This window comes from Candoia aspera, chromosome 5 (genome assembly GCF_035149785.1).
Source record: "Candoia aspera isolate rCanAsp1 chromosome 5, rCanAsp1.hap2, whole genome shotgun sequence".
In the NCBI taxonomy this organism is placed as follows: Eukaryota; Metazoa; Chordata; class Lepidosauria; order Squamata; family Boidae; genus Candoia; species Candoia aspera.
In genome coordinates this window covers 87,716,244-87,734,323 of record NC_086157.1, presented here as the reverse complement: position 1 = coordinate 87,734,323, position 18,080 = coordinate 87,716,244, and the positions used below count along the sequence as shown (strand labels likewise).

Below are 18,080 nucleotides of genomic sequence, written 5' to 3'. Positions count from 1 at the left end.
TACTAATAAACCAGTGTCTTGAAGACTTACAGTAACTCTGGGATATGAAGTACCTGAAAGGATTCATACAGAAGGGATAGGACATTACACTGTTATCCTTCTCTTATCCATCATTCACTACAACAAAAATTTGCAGATTACATTTGCAGATTTCCAGGAAAAAAATCTGGAAAAAGCTTCAGCAAAACATGCTTTACAGTGTCTCTTCTCCTTTATTTCAGAATTAATTTTAGAGTTGGACACAAATGGCCTCCTGAAATTCTTTGTGAGCAGAGTTATTGGTGGATAACATCTATGAATTTCCTGAAGAGGAAGAGAATTTTTCCAAGTTTCTGAAGTGTAAAACCTGCCCTTAACCTAGGCAAAAGCCCAGTGAGATTTTTGTTGTTGTTTATTCGTTTAGTCGCTTCCGACTCTTCGTGACTTCATGGACCAGCCCACGCCAGAGCTTCCTGTCGGTTGTCAACACCCCCAGCTCCCCCAGGGACGGGTCCGTCACCTCTAGAATATCATCCATCCACCTTGCCCTTGGTCGGCCCCTCTTCCTTTTGCCCTCCACTCTCCCTAGCATCAGCATCTTCTCCAGGGTGTTCTGTCTTCTCATTATGTGGCCAAAGTATTTCTGTTTTGCCTTTAATATCATTCCCTCAAGTAAGCAGTCTGGCTTAATTTCCTGGAGAATGGACTGGTTTGATCTTCTTGCAGTCCAAGGCACTCTCATAATTTTCCTCCAACACCACAGTTCAAAAGCATCGATCTTCCTTCTCTCAGCCTTCCTTATGGTCCAGCTCTCGCAGCCCTATCTTACTACGGGGAACACCATTGCTTTAACTATGCAGACCTTTGTTGTCAGTGTGAGGTCTCTGCTCTTAACTATTTTATCGAGATTTGTCATTGCTCTTCTCCCAAGGATTATGCGTCTTCTGATTTCCTGACTGCAGTCAGCATCCGCAGTAATCTTCGCACCTAGAAATACAAAGTCCTTCACTGCTTCTACATTTTCTCCCTCTATTTGCCAGTTATCAATCAAGCTGGTTGCCATAATCTTGGTTTTTTTGAGGTTTAGCTGCAAGCCAGCTTTTGCACTTTCTTCTTTCACCTTCATCATAAGGATCCTCAGTTCCTCCTCGCTTTCAGCCATCAAAGTGGTATCATCTGCATATCTGAGATTGTTAATGTTTCCTCCAGCGATTTTAACTCCAGCCTTGGATTCCTCAAGCCCAGCATGTCGCATGATGTGTTCTGTGTACAAGTTGAATAGATAGGGTGAGAGGATACAGCCCTGCCGTACTCCTTTCCCAATCTTAAACCAGTCCGTTGTTCCGTGGTCTGTTCTTACTGTTGCTACTTGGTCGTAATACAGATTCTTCAGGAGGCAGACAAGATGACTTGGTATCCCCATACCACTAAGAACTTGCCACAATTTGTTATGGTCCACACAGTCAAAGGCTTTAGAATAGTCAATAAAACAGAAATAGATGTTTTTCTGAAACTCCCTGGCTTTTTCCATTATCCAGCGGATATTGGCCATTTGGTCCCTAGTTCCTCTGCCTTTTCTAAACCCAGCTTGTACATCTGGCAATTCTCGCTCCATGAATTGCTGAAGTCTACCTTGCAGGATCTTGAGCATTACCTTACTGGCATGTGAAATGAGTGCCACTGTTCGATAGTTTGAACATTCTTTAGTGTTTCCCTTTTTTGCTATGGGGATATAAGTTGATTTTTTCCAATCTGCTGGCCATTCTTGTGTTTTCCAAATTTGCTGGCATATAGCGTGCATTACCTTGACAGCATCATCTTGCAAGATTTTGAACAGTTCAGCTGGGATGCTGTCGTCTCCTGCTGCCTTGTTATTAGCAATGCTTCTTAAGGCCCATTCAACCTCACTCTTCAGGATGTCTGGCTCTAGCTCACTGACCACACCGTCAAAGCTATCCCCGATATCGTTATCCTTCCTATACAGGTCTTCCATATATTCTTGCCACCTTTTCTTGATCTCTTCTTCTTCTGTTAGGTCCTTGCCAGCTTTGTTTTTGATCATACCCATTATTGCCTGGAATTTACCTCCAATGTTTCTAATTTTCTGGAAGAGGTCCCTTGTCCTTTCTATTATATTGTCTTCTTCCACTTCCGTGCATTGCTTGTTTAAAAATAATTCCTTATCTCTTCTGGCTAACCTCTGGAATTTTGCATTTAATTGGGCATATCTCCCCCTATCACTGTTGCCTTTTGCTTTCCTTCTTTCTTGGGCTACTTCTAGTGTCTCAGCAGACAGCCATTTTGCCTTCTTGGTTTTCCCTTTCTTTGGGATGTATTTTGTTGCCACCTCCTGAACAATGTTGCAAACTTCTGTCCATAGTTCTTCTGGGACCCTATCTACTAAGTCCAGTCCCTTAAATCGATTCTTCACCTCCACTGCATATTCCTTCAGAATATTAGTGAGCTCATATCTAGCTGATCTGTGGGTCTTTCCTAATCTCTTTAGTCTGATCCTAAATTGTGCAATAAGAAGTTCGTGATCGGAACTACAGTCAGCTCCAGGTCTTGTTTTTACCGACTGTATAGATGTCTGCCACCATTGGCTGCAAAGGATGTAGTCAATCTGATTTTGGTGTTGTCGATCTGGTAAAGTCCATGTATAAAGCTGTCTCTTAGGTTGTTGGACCAGTGAGATTTACTGGGATTTAATTGAATGTTGAAAAACAGGCTGTCCAGGCTGCAGAGCACCAGACAGATTATTATTTTCATGATGAAAGGCAGGAAACTCATACTTCGAAAGTCAGAATATTAACACACAACTCATAAAAAAATAAAGAACATTCTATGCTTGAGAATTAATTTTTCTTTTCAGATAATTTTGAAAGAATATTTTCTTCCATCAAATTGAATGAAAATTACTACCAAAAATGCAGGAAAAATTATCTGTACTTATTTAGAGAAATTGGAATAATTTTCCATGATTCCTTCCTGGGGGTTTTATTTAAATTGAGCAAGAGCCATTTGGAAGTATCTGTATTTTCCTACCACCTTCCTACTTCTTTGCCAACCTTCCCACTGGCTTGCCTATTCCCAATCTTCCCAGCATCTTCAACTGTAAGTTTTACAGCAGCTGTAAAAAATGCCTGTTTTATTCAATTTAATGCAGATTTACAAAATATGAGGTGTATTTTAGAAAAAAATTAAGAACTGGTTTGGGAAAACCACACCAAACTGACCAGATAATATCTCTGTCCCTGTCTGAATATGTGTCTGATAAAGCTACTACCAAAATGAGAATCTCCAGATATTACATCTCATCTAGCCTACAATCACATCAGTTCCAGGCTGCAGGCCTTGTATATGATCCCTTCCCAAAAGCCTTTCCATCTCTTCATCATCAGTAGCTGAGTCATGTCTCTCACCATGTGGAAAGGTGAATGTGCCAAAAGCGAACGGCTTTTGTGTATGCTGCAGCTGATTTTATCATACGCTGCCAAAGTGCCTGTATGGTAAGAATAAGTGAAAATCTTTGCTTTTATTTTACAAACCTTATCAAAATGTGCATATTTCTTCATAAATAGGACAAAATAGGTTTTAAAATACTAAATGTGGAAGAAAGCAAGATGTGCAATATAAACAAAGTACATTTAAGTATGGGATATTTGATCTGAACACAAGGCTCTGGTGAGCAAATACTTCATTTTTTAAAAGTTAAGACTCAGTTTCAATCAGACCTGATGGAATGTACACACTGATGATTGTAGCTTCATGAACTTATCTAGGCTTTTGATGCTCTGTCCCTGTCTGAATTCATCCACCCAGGCAAAGGATTTTGCAAATTGTATTTCACACTGATTTTTTGTTGACAGATTCTATAACAGACAGATACAACAGCAGGCAGATACAACATAGTCTTCCTCATGCTGGGAGAAGCTGTTCTTATTGAATTTGGCTAGTGTGAATAAATGAAAATTTTGTCAGTTCATTGTATTTTTGTTCTTCTTTGTTTTAGGAACATAGCCAAGTTTGTGAAATTTGTTCATCAGCAGGATAGAAAGAAACTGATTTTAAAAAATAAAATGTGGGAAAACAGAAGGAACAGTTTCATCCTTCCCACTATCTGCTTCGTAGCATCAAAAGCCTAGATAAATTCATGAAGCTACAATCATCAGTGCATACATTCCATCAGGTCTGATTGAAACCTGAGTCTCAACTTTTAAAAAATGAAGTATTTGCTCACCAGAACCTTGTGTTCAGATCAAATATCCAATACTTAAATGTACTTTGTTTATATTGTACATTTACTTTTTTATTTATGATATTTCTTTATTAAATCATTGCAAGTGCTGATGATCCTAAGGCATGTAGATCAAATAAGCTGAAATTATGAATAGATCAGTGCTGTTATTGAGAGTCTTTATATGTACTGATATGCCACCTTGTGGCAAAAGAATATGCATTTTACCAAATACAAAGTATTCCTGTAGTATCTATACCACTAGATGGCAGAAATAAGATACTTACAGAGCAAGAACTCCAAAAGTGATTAGAGTAGATTTAATTTAGCATAGATTACAATTCATTTTTTAAAAAGGAACAAAGCTTTCCAAATATCATGTGAATGTATCCCATTCAAACTGCATATAGGATAGAAACATTATGTTTAAATGACTAGTGAAGTAAATTTAAGGGGGATTTATTTCCTTAAAAATACTCCCCATTTCCTTCTGGATAACACTGAACTCAATACTGTATCCACAGATAAACCCTTCCTTGCCTTAGCTTGTCTATTGAAGTTAGAAAAAAAGTTAATTTCCCAGTAAGAAATATTAGTATATCATGGCTGTTCTATTTAGATTATGACTGACAGAAGCCCTCCAGGGATTCAGTTAAAGTAGGAGGAATCTTCTATATGCTGTTACAACTCTGCAATTCTAGGTTTCCCTAAAATTCTGTAAGTGAAAAAACAAACAGAAAAACTCCTTTTTCACGATGATGAATCCAGATAGTCAGTTCTACATTCCAAAAGAGATAATGTACCCTTTATATAACTTTCCAAAAGAGATAATGTACCCTTTATATAACTTTGGTTGTCTTAACCACTGATAGTAGATACGAAGTTCATCTCCTGAGTAGATAAAGCAATGGTCTGTCTTCCGTATTAGACCAGTATGCATTCATTTCAGTTCCCATACATCTGTTAACATTTGTTTTCCTAATAATATCTACCAAGCAATCACACAATATTCTGGTCCCATTTTCACAATACAGTTAACTGAATCAATGGGAGAGAGTTTAATATGAGCTGAGAACATGAAAAAGGGGTCAAATGATCCAGCCAGCTAATCTTCAAGGAAGATACATTTAAACAAACCCAAGCATTCACATGGATAAGCTAATTCCACTCAGTTAGTCATATTGTAGGAACATGTAAGCAGTCACTTGCCCTGTTTTGCCCTAGAAAAAGAGCTGAAGAGAAAAAATGGCTGAAAATGCAGGCCTTTACATTACAAGGTTCATTGCCAAGGGCTGGCAACATGAAACACCCCTCTCAAATCCAAACTGGTAGAAGTGGCCAAACAGGCTAGCCAACTGGAAGGGGTCTAGCAAGGCCATTGAAGCCCTTCCAAAAATCTGGTGGTCCAAGGACTAACGGAATACTAAAACTGAGTTATCTAGTGGATCAGGATTCTGTATCAAAATGGCACTTTTGAACCTAGTTAGTGTGATTGTGTGCTGCCAGAGTCACTAGTAAGTGGAATTGCTCAGAGCTTTTGCTAAAGAACCCATCTTGGAAGTTGCATGGGAAGGAGGCTAAAAGTTGGGCACCATCAGTGCATATTTTGGGCAATTTCCCAGAGTGGAAGATCCTAAGACAGAAAGTCTTCGGCCCTTTTGCTCTGCTGGCAGCCTCTCAACAGGCACTTTCATGCCCCTGACCCCTCTCAACAACTTATCAACAGGCCATCAGCCAGGCGTCTGTGAGCTGGTGAAAAGTGGATCCAGTAGTGCAATTTCTGAAGCAACATAGACACTCACTTTTGTCTTAGAAACAGCTGTTCAAAAAGCATATTAGGGAGTTGTCTTTTATTTGATTCTTTGTTGAAGCAAGCTGTTCTTCAAAGCTTCACACACAGTCTTCATCTAAATAGTACCTAAAGCATCAGTAGTAGTCCATATTGGAGAAGGAAGGAAATACTGGAGGAGATATAGTAACTCCTCTTATTCTCTATTTTAAACACACACACACACACATACACACCCATCCTTTCAGCATTTTAATATTGCAATTGAGTTAGGAATTCCACATTCACATTTAAATGAATGAATCAATTTATGTTATATTTGGGCAACCAACTCTCCTATGTAACTATTGGACCATCATAGCTGATTTTTTTGTTCATTGATTACATTACATTTATTTATCTGAGCATCAGACCACATGTTTTATAGATCTAAAATTTAAGGTCTGTTTCCTAGTCTATTTGAAAATCTGCATACCTTTGCTATTCACTAAAGCTTTCTGGAAAATAAACTTTTGATTTCAGCTTTCAGCCCTTCCTACTAGGCTGTTCTTTATACTCTCATTAGAAACATCCCCATCGAATGAAATTGCAAATGCATCATTGAAAAGAATCAAGAATACAGTTCAATCTGTAATAGCAATTGAGTTGCTGCAAGCTTGAAATACAGTATGACAGAACAGATGTGGAAGGAAATAGAAAGGAGTTGCCAATGTTACATAGGAAAGTTGAGTGTGCTTTTAGTTCAGAATGGGTTGCACAAATTAATGTGAAGGTTTCTCAATGAGCATTAGCATTAGAAGAAAAGATGTATGAATCGAAGAAAGAATGATAGAATTAGTTTGGCATAAGCTAGTCTTTTCACAATTCTTGAATGAGCATAACCAGGATCAATTCAACAATTGCAATGTTGTTTAATGGGTTTTATTTTTCTCTGTACATTTATACCCATTGCAACAGGAGTTATCTTGCAGCAGAGGGCACCAAAGACTACAACATAGATGTATGCACACAGTGGTGTAAATCAAAGGTTGTAATGAAATGATAAAGAAATATTTTATAATCTTACCACCTCAGGAATTTCAGAATCCATCATATCTAAACAAAATAGTTAAAATTAATGATATTAAGAGAAAAATATTAAACATTCTCAAAATTTATTACAATAATAAGCTAATTTTCTGAAATAAGTAGTTTCTTTTAATAACTTTTCCTCTGCTTTTGTTTTGGTTATGTATTAATAAATTGTGAAAATACAATTTTCTAGCAAACATTCAACTTGGGTCAGCCTGCACTTCCCAACTCCGTAGTAGGATGCATTGCCAGACCCTTTCTCTGATGCATTTCTGAGGTAAATAAGCTGCCATCACTGTGTGATTCAGAGTCATAAACTTCTCCTTCGATAAATGAATCCAAGCTTTCCAGAGCTTTTCTTTTCTCTCCTTAAAAAGCAAGCAACCATGCACACCAAGCAGTCTGGCCCATAGGTTAACCACACCTTGGGGTAGGCAAAAAGACCAAATAAACTCCAATCCTGAATTCAGTACATTTATTTTTTTAAAAATCCAAGTTGGAAGAGACAGAAATTGTCAATTGTCATTTAACATGACATAACAGAACACAGAGAACTCAGAATTAGGCAAATTTAGTTAGCTGCTTAAACTTATCAGAAAAGCTATGGTTTGAGGGGATTTGCAAGACAATTCCCTAGGACTCCACAGCCAAGTTTGCCAGCCTCTTAAGATAAAATAGGTTCACCTAAAAATGTTGTTAGCTTAGGAATCGCATTAATTTAATGAATGGATTGTTTATAAAAAAGTAAGTGGATAAATATATAAAGTTTTAATCCATGCCTGATCTCTTCAACCTAAAACTCATGGATCCAGTATACTGTGGGTTTAATACACCACAGTTATATCCCAGTCTTACCAGCATATGAGTGTGTATGTGTACATGTGCATATCTGCTACTAAGAGATTATTGTTTTAGAATACATCTGCATGAATTATAGCACCAAACTTGAAATTGGAGCAGTATTCAAAACAAAGATTAGATTAGTGTTCTCACACACACACCCCACAAAAACTGGCCTTCCTCAGATTACAGTGCTTTGCATCCCCCTCCAAAAAAAAACATTGTGGATTTGTGCACACAATCTCTATTTTGCAGCCCTGTAGGCCTACAAAGTTTTGATCTGATATTTGTTATGGTATCGCTCATAATCTCATATACTGGCTATAATTTAACGGTGTCAAAATCATGACTGACTATGATAATCCATGGTCTGAATTTCAATCATTATGCTAAACTGGCAACAGAAAGTTGACTTTTATAGCACATTTCACAAAGTTATTAGCTGTGATTTCATGCTCAAATAAATTTATGAAGAGTTTTAGATTTTCTTAGCTCTGACTTTAAACCCCTAGATCCATGTTCTCCTAAAATTCTAGCCTGATGCCTTAACCACTACACCAAACTGGCTCAAATTTCTCCTAGTTCCTTGTTGTTGTTTTTAATTCACCTTCAAGAATTATGAGTCATGAATGCTAAACAAAATTTTAACAATGGAGGCTGCATTAGTGGGAACACTTGAAATGGTGACTTATACAAAGCCGCAAAAAATATGTTGATTATTTGAACAGCTCTTATTATTATAATGAAGTCTCCTTTAAAGTGAGCTTGACTCTTGGTAGGTTGCCCCATCATAAATATTAGCTACTAACAGGTTCTGAGATATAGGAATGGGTGTTGTCTTCTACTTTTCTCCAGCTCACCATTTATGCAACCATATTTTCATGCTCCAAGCTGAAAGTAATGTTTTTTGACTTCTGCTAGTTCAACTGCTGCCATCTGGTTTGTCAATTGTGTTTTAATTTGTTCTAGATAAATCCTTTGATTGGCTACTGCACAGAGGCAAGAGTGCCCTATGACCCCATTTTTTTCTCAAGAAAGTCTGCTGCAGATTCTGCTACAATCTTTATCAGGAGCATAATAATTATAACACTTGTTTAACATGCAGAACACCAGAGTTCAAAACGTTGCAGTAACAGTTTATATTAGTAGTATTTTTCTATCTATTTTAATGTAATTCCCCCCTCCCCTAAGTTATCTACTTTTCCACCGTGCTTTAAAAAAAGGCCCACTGGCATACTCTAATTGTTTTTCCAGTCACCTGAGGTTCAATAGTTTTACCTCCAGCTGAGCTGTTTGGAAGCTAGGGATGAAATGTTTTATGTGGAGTGACTGGAAAAATGATACAATAGTATACTAGTGATTTTTTTAAAGTGAAAAAGTAGATAGCTCAAGGGAAAAAATAATTTGTCTGTGTGTGTGTTTTAATGTTTCAGTTAAGACTTGAACCAGAAACATTCTGCATATCAAGCAAATGTTATAACCACTATGCCACTGAGAAATACCTATAACAGAAACTGCAGCAGACCTCTTAAAGAAACTCTGGGAAAATGCAAGAAAGAATTTTTAAAAATTTTTTAAAGCTTGCTGTTGTTCCTATATACTGTCTATTTTATTGCTTTAAATTTTTTATATATGATTTTAATTTCAATTATATTTAATAAAAGTATGTATGCTCACTAAGACTTGCTCACTTGTTCAGGTGCTTTCCTAAAATAGAAAGTTGTGAGGGCATAGCATCAGGAAATTGTCAAGTGGAGTGTTATGTTAGCCTATAGTCCAGACTGAATCCTTTGCAAGCTGCATAGGTTTCTCAGAGGATTTTTCTTAAGCTTTCTAACTTAAGATGGCAGAAGCACAGGGCAGGTACAGGTCAAGGATGCAGTGTGGATATGCTCATAGACAGATCCATGTAGGTTTGTTGACAAGAGGACAGAAGTGACTTGCTATTGTCTTCTTGGGACATTTTTTGGATGTCCTAATCAACCTAAAGCACTGATATTTCCTGGTGGTCTTCCATACAAGCACTAATCACTTCTGACCATTTTCAGTTTTTTGAAAACAGCAAGGATTGACTAGTTGTTGCCACCTAGCTGGGCCCTTTGGTTTATGCTACTGTCTTGCAACACCTCATTATGATACAATTAATGTTTTTTAAAGGATTCCCAAATATTTCTCAGACTGTTCTAAGTATTTGACATAGAAAAAGAAATCTAAAACTTATGCTTGAGTTATTAAAGTTGAGTTACATGTAATGATGTTTCATTTATTTTCTAGATAAAATAAAGATGTATTTACAAAAGTTTGTGTTTACAAGACAAATTTGCAGAGATGTTGTAAAACTAGGGTTTTGATCCATATGAGCACATAGCAGCCAAAACAGCACTTTCCCCATCAAATTGTCAGCAGTCACACTGCTTAACTGTTCAGTCAGTCCTCCGTTCCCCCACCCAAATAATTGATTTTATACTAGCAGCCATTTCCTTAGCATGGGATACAAACACAGAGAGAGAAACCTATTTCCACCTCACTTTCTCAGCAAGCATAGGGTTTTTGAGAATAATTCTGATTCAGGTTGAACAGTAGATTTCACATCACTTATATAATGCAAAATATAGACTTCATCACAGAATTACATTAAGTGCTATACAGAGTTACTGTGCCAGAGAACACTTTAAATAAAATTTAAGACATATTTCTAAGCAGGAGAGCAGTAACAGGTGTCTAAATGAAAGGATGTGCATCTTGTTAGCATTTAATAGTCCTGTTGTGATTCTGTATTATTTGTTGCTGCAGCAGCGGATGCCTTTCTTTCCCCACCCCTGTGAAAATCAAAGCTTTTCTGGCACTCCTGTTGCTCCACCCCATGGGCCTCACACTACAGGACCATAAATGTTATAGTGAAAATCATTCCCTTTTCCGATTACCAAATAAATAATTACGCAGCCTCCTCTGGGATTGAAGCCATTTGCTGATTGGTTCCATGTTTTATTGATTAGAGTGCTGTGATGAATTGGTCCCTGAGGAGCATATGTCTGGCTGCAAGCAGATGGTTGAGAATGTGCAGAATTATAATGATCCTTTGCATTCAAGGGCCACCACCTGGTGAAAAATGGTACAGGTTGGGCCATGCTGCTTCAACAGGGAGAGCAGACAGAAAGGAAATTCATAGAAAGCTCTTGCTCACATCATGTAAAGGAATTTAGAGTTGACCTTGGGGAAGGTATGAGAGAGCCATCAAGGGGGGAAAGAAGTAAGCTATTAAGGAGAGACTTGGAAAAGGGACTACACAGTCCAGAGATGGAAGGAAGTATGAGAAAGAAACTCAAAATTACTCCATCTTATTTTGTTTGATACAAGATGGGACTGAGAGAAGTTTGGACAGGGTTTCAAGATTCTGTTAATATATCCTAGGATAATAAAGTAACATTCCTGGAATCCCTGTGGTGTTTGTTTCTTGACCTGATCTACCTTGAAGAACTGACACATTAAGACTGTCTAGACAGGAATGAGCCATTAAGGGGAAATAGATTATTTTTCCAACTGTATATGGTCTGAATCTCATTTGAGTTTCTGAATTTCATTAAGAGAAAGAAGTATTGTGGATTGGGCACAGAGACAATCAACACCAATTGCATCTCTTTCAGTACGCCATAATATAAGATGCAGGATTCCCACTAATCTGTTAACAGGTAGCTTACTTGGTTGTTAGTTGTGCTTTCCAAGAATTAAATTAAAGCATCTTGCAGATTAGAACTGCATTCTAGCTGATATTTTTTATCCTTCCTCTTCAACACAAGTATAAGACATGCTCAGGAACCCTTCTATTTGATTGTATTTATATTTGGTGAAACTTGGAAAAAACTGTTGTGAAGAATTCCTTCAAAAGTTGCCACCAATTTCTAATTTTTAATGTGATGGAAAGGGAAAATTGCACAAGTATATTTAAGTAATTTAATTCTGTTTTAATTAAATATGATGATCCAGTACATTACATCCCCACCCAGTGCAGAATACTATCCAAAGACCATGTGCAGCCATCACCCTGAAAACCAATTCACTGTATATCTCTGTTGTCCAGCTGATTGGGCTGTAGGCTATTCTACGGTTGATTGAGTTGATTGTAGACTCTTCTAATATGGGATACAATGCAGTCACTATCATTAGATAAATACAGCAAGTGAATCCTCAAATATAAGTTTGGGCTACAAATGAAGTCTGTATCTGAAGACTAATGCAGTAACTGACCTTGTTTAGACTGAATGCTCAGAGTAGAAAATTTAGTTCAATTATATCAATTAGTAAGAAAAAAGCATACAGTATAATCCCATGCAGGTTTATCTAGAACTAATTTTCACTGACTTCTCTAGTACTTTCACTAGAGCACCTCATCTTAGGTTTACTAAAATATTAGATAAACTGTAATCAATGTTTCATGGAAATGGTTCCTTGTTCCCAAATGTTCTCTGTAACTACACCTTCCTTGGCTTTTCAGCCAACCTTTGATCTGTCCTGGTATCAATGAGCATATATCATGTTAGGTTTTGATATTATTTTAAGAAGCTTTTTTTTTAAATTGGAGTACTATGCTATCAAATTCAATGAGATCAATGTCAACCGACATTGATCTCATTGAAAAATTATGTAAGCATGGCTTAAGTTAATCAAAAGCGATTGGTGTTTCTTGGAAGAAATCCTTGTTTCAGGTAAATTGACAAAGTTTAGATGGGTTTACTATTGCAAAGAAATCATGGATTTTTTTGCATTGATGAAGAAGCAATGGAAGACCCAATATTACATAAGCAAGATAACATGTTTTCTGCTTCTTGATGAGTGCTCCATTTACTTTCCAGGAAACATTTGCAAATTGCATGCTCAGCTTTTCTTATCTATTAAAGTGGTGGTAGTATGAAAGCTGTTCCTTTGTTCACATTGGCTCAGCATCCTCTGGCTAAATAGGTGTCTTTCTTCATTCTCCCAGAGCAAGCAATACTCTTCTAATTTTCAAATATGGTCTTCACACAGCGGAATGAAGTGGTGAAATCATGCATAATAGAATGGATAGTACTACCAGACTGAAAGTGCAAATGTTACATTGTTTTCCATGCATGCTTCCTTATGTAACAAAAGGAAAGATCATTGACTCCACAAAATTGACCTCAAACAAGAATAGAATGTTAGGTGGGGCTACTTCTTTCTATGTACGAACCTTCTTTGACAATGGAAAGCCTTTACAAATGTCATCCTCCTAACTGTAATCTGAAATTATGAAGTCATTTGTGCCTCTGGATTTCTGTCACTTCATTCTCTTATATCACAACTTATCACACTGGTAGAAAAGCAAGGCTAAATAAAACTTAGTTTTCAGCTGAAAGGGTAACTTCAGGATTTATTCTCCTACCTCAGAATAGGCTTGGTAGCAACTGTTCCCCTGCCAAGAGTCAAGGAGAATTAACGTATCAGGTACAGTTGTAATTATTTCCATATCAAGTAGCTCCAGTCTTTTATGTAAGGTCAGGCTATGCATATCATTTGAAAGGGTTGCTTCAGAACATATGGGAACATGTAGGGAGTACCTCTTCTAAACTGTTAAAGCAGTGTTGTATTCTTCCAGGCTTGCATAGCTGCTGCTCCTAGCTGCCTCCATGTGTACGCAGCACAACCACTTCATTTGCCACCCCCACCCCTACAGATAAGCAAAATGTCTGATTATGCATAAACATGCAGAGACAGCCTGGAGCAACTTCTGAAGCAGCCGCACAAATCTGGAAAAGGATATGGCTGCTTTAATTATTTTTAAAAAGGCACTTCATATGTACTCCTGCATGTTCCAAAGCACCTCTTTTGAATGATTTGCACAGCCCTAAGATGGGGTCTCTCAATTGTGCTTTCAGTAGAAATATATTGTTATTTTAAATCCGTTATGGCCACCCACTCCAGCAGATTCTGGGTGGCTTATAAAATTTGTCCAAAACAAACAATAAGAACAATTTTAAAAAACTAAACCCAGATGGCCCGGACTAGAACAGCCATAACAATAACAATAAACCACAACAGTGGCTCCACAAACACATTAACCCCAGGCCTGGGACCAGAGCCAGGTGTTAAGGGCTTTCTGGAATCCAGGAGAGATGGCACCATCCATATCTTGGGGAGGGATGCTATTCCAAAGGGTAGGGACTGTGGCAGGGAAGGCACACTTCCTTATTCCCACAAGATAACAGCATTTAATAGTGATGACCTGGAGTACACCCACTCTTTCCCCATGTTCTAAAATAGTGACAGATGGAACATGTGTTTGTGACTGTTCTTCTTTTTTATTAAAACTAATAAAATCTTAATTTAAGAAAATGGTATGTAGGCTAAAAGGTGATAATACCGGGTTTTTCACTCATCCATGTTTTATATTATAGTCAGGCCCAAAGTAAACCAACATGACAGGAGCAAGAATTATCTAACTTTAAGAACTTCCACTGCCAATTTTCCTAACTGTAGGCATCTAAAACATAGGACTCCTCCACTGATATGGTCTTCTTCAATCTATCTTCCAAGAGCATTGGGGTCCAATCCCTGCAATCTTCAAGCAGCATGACCTTATCTTTGTGGGTTTATGGCAGTTGATTTCCAGTACATACTGTATAAGAGGGCATCAACAGATTGAGGAAAATGGAGGAATGAGAATGTTATTCCCTTATATACCCCATTTCATATATATTACTCTATATGTAATTTTTTGTTCTTTTTTTTTGTCTTCTCTTTCTCATCCCATAGGACCTGGTACAGGAATTGCAGGCAATGGATCAATGTGTCTGGCCGTACCACTGTGGCTGTTGGCAGCGTCTGTGTTCTGCCTACTCAGCAAATGTTAATAACAGCTGAAATAAAAACCCAGCAACATCAAGAACAACACACAAAGCAAAACAAAAATGTCATACAGGAGACAGAGCAACAAAGAGTGGGGGGAGGGAAAGGACAACTTCTTTCACAACTTTTGTGTGTGCCACAACAAAGGGGAGAAATTTCAATGAAAGAAGAATCAGCCACATTTATTCTAACAACTGTCAAGTCACTGACCATCTGGGAGTATGGGAGACAGATTATTACACTAAGGAGGCTGGATTCTTCTAAGGATGCTGAGATGCTGTAAAAAGAAACAATGAAATTTCACTTTATTATCTCCATTCCCTCATATCATTTTCTCCTCCCTCTTTCCTTTCCCTCCCTCCCTCCTTCAAGGAAAGAAATGGCCTTTGCTTTGATGTTGATAGCCATAATCTTTTAATTGGCTTGGTAATTTCTTAAAGTGATATTTAGCTTTTTCAGATACCTGTAAAGAATGATGCAGAGTTCTCTAGCATACTGGTGTCCCATGAAGAAACTCCGCACAGCCCTTACCTCACTGCCTCTCCCTTAGGCTGTCCCATATATTTCTGGGTGTCTTAGCCCATGATGCTTTGAGGATGATAAAACTTAAAAATTCTACTCATCTGCCCTTTTGTTCTTGCCAGTCTCCCTGTCTCCCTCTCTTTCTGTCATGTATGTATGCGTGCATGTTTCTGTGTATGTGTGCATCTCTCTCTTTCTCTCTCTCTTTCTCTCTCTCAAAAGCATGCAAAGAAAACAGTCCCTGTGTACATAAACTCATCCCTGTAGATAATGGCTTGCATTGCACATGAGGATGACTGTTTCGCTTGGATGTCAATTCTGCGAGATACACAATGGTTTTTCCAAAAGATTTTGCTTTGACTTCTTCCTGCAATCCCAGTTTTAGAATCTAAAATTTAGAGCACATCCTTATTCTCCTGTTAAATTTGGAGAGCAATCAAGTGTAACCTGTTTGTTACCCTCATTGCTCTTCAATTTTTCTCTGTCTACCTAGCCTTAGATAGGGCCAAAGATTCTGAGCCTCAAGGAGTCTGCAGATTCCATTACCCTTGAGCATGTTCACTCTTGACTGAATGAGGATCACATAGTAACAATTGTAGTTTTAATAGTTCATTTGTCCAAATCCCCATTCCATTCACTGCAGAGAGAGGGAGTTGAAAAATCAGCAAAAGTGGCTCAGTCTAGGCTATGCAGGGTATAACTGGATCCAGACTTAGAGAATTGAAGATAAATGTTTAATGGGCTCCAGATGTTCCAGGAAGCTAGAGAAACCTGGACAGGGTAGACAGCACATGTTAGCATACATGTTGCATAGTGGTAGAATGGCATATATAAGGCTCTGAGGTTTTGTCATGGGACGAAGAGGATGGTAGGTTACCATTATTGGTTGGAGAAGAGCAATAAAGTATATCACTTATAGCAGCGGTAGGCCATATACAATCCTCATCCCACACCATCAGCTATGCTGGTTATGTCTAATTGTACTTCAAGAACATATGAATGGCCATATTTTGTCTAGCCCCAACGTAAACCATTTGTAGTATGGCTGTGTGTTGTGTATGCCTGATACTGATCCTGCAATTATTTACTATCTTTTACTTGCATTAGTGGCCATCTTTCCTATGCTTGGACAGGGTCATGTCAGGCAGTCCCCCTCACTGTGGGTGGTTTGTGAGAACACTTGTCACAGAAAGCAGCTAGCATAAAAGGGGAATAAAAAGACAAATCTTTGAGTGAGAAGAATAGCTAATCTTTTGCCATAAGGATTTTTATCTTGCAGCTGTTCTAATGAATTAACCTGTGGCTACAATTATTCTAACTAAGGATGTATGAATCTCTAAAGTTCCTGCCTTCTTAAAATCCATATTTGTAAATTTATATTCTGGGCCAGCAGTCTTTTTTCTACAGATTAAAAAAAAATCATAGAAAATTTTGAATGCATACTTGCAACATGTCATAATATATAGAGGCCTTATATGGATTTCCCCAAATTTATGTAACTATTAACGTAAATTTTCGAAAACCTTTTTTAAAATGTGAATCACTGTGTTTCTTTCCTTGACAGTTAAATTCCCTAATGCAGAGTTTTAAACTACAGAGTTTTCTGAAGTAATCTCTTAAAAAACCCTACTGCTGTCTATATGTACTTTAAGTAATGTGCTTTTTTTGAGAATTTTTGTAGGAAGGCAAAAGCTAGCAGAATTTTGAGCCTAGTTTTAATCCTACTATAAAGTGTGATGGGAATGGAAAATTCAAATTCACTTTTGGAATTGGTGTTGTAATGTTTTTCTCTCCCTAACACTGACCCCTGTGCCTGGTCAATTTTCACAAGGAAGTTATTTTCTTCCTTTAATAAGGTAGTGGGAAAACCTGTCCCAACCTCAGGATGGTGAATTATACCCTACACGACATGCATAACCATCATACAGCAACAATACAAGCTTGCTTATAACTATGCTAAAGTAAATGTAATTTTGCAACAATAAAAAAATTAACGTGCCAACATTTTGATTTTACATCCTTTAAAAATCCAGAAAGATAAGATTTTAAAAGCCATCTCCTAAATCATGATAAGAAGATTAGTTGAAAAGGAAAACCACTGCTAGCTGAAATTAAGAATCTAGTGATATGCTATTTACCTATTTTATAGGAACAGCCTTTTTATACTGTGGTTTGCTTTGGGGGTTCCTATCTTTCTCAAGCCAAGTCAGTAAGGGTGGGGAATCTGCCCATTCCTGATATAAATTAGATACTTGTGTTTCAAAATTGGCTTACCCTGGTTTGCATCAGTAATTACCTCACACTGGCTTGTTACTGAAAATTGGGCACATATGGATCTAAACAGATCATTTACCTCTCTGCTTTACAGAAAGGGACAAACTGAATTAAAGTAACATACTCTTGTCCCAAATTGTTCTTTTTTTTCTTAAGAAAGCAGAGAGGCAACTATTTAAACCCTAACCCTTACCTAGTTCAGTGAGGAAGTTAATTATATGCCAAATATTTGAAGGTAAATAAGCATCCATCATGATATATTATCAAATCCAGAGTTAATGTATCACACTTAATGCTGACTACCCATTTGATTAGCTTCACAAGTGCAATTCATTACACTTGTTCATTAAAATGATCTAGATTTTATTTGGGCAACTGTTGGTTTCTTTCTAAGGGCTCATTCACATGTAGTGAGAAGACACCCCACTGTTTCTCATGGACAGGTTTTCACAACATAGTCTCCATCTCATTCCAAGACTGCTGCTGGGGCAGTTTGAAGCCAGTCTA

General features: G+C 37.6%; 1 protein-coding gene across 1 annotated transcript in view; it reads left to right on the top strand.

The window, feature by feature from the left end:
* The window catches only part of LSAMP (limbic system associated membrane protein), a 551,275-nt gene extending 533,979 nt beyond the window's left edge, over positions 1-17,296 (top strand). The window contains exon 7 of the mRNA XM_063305680.1: positions 14,685-17,296. Within this exon, the coding sequence (XP_063161750.1) occupies positions 14,685-14,782 (98 nt within the window). The 3' untranslated portion in view covers positions 14,783-17,296. The remainder of the gene's footprint in view (positions 1-14,684) is intronic.
* The last annotated feature ends 784 nt before the right edge of the window (positions 17,297-18,080 follow it).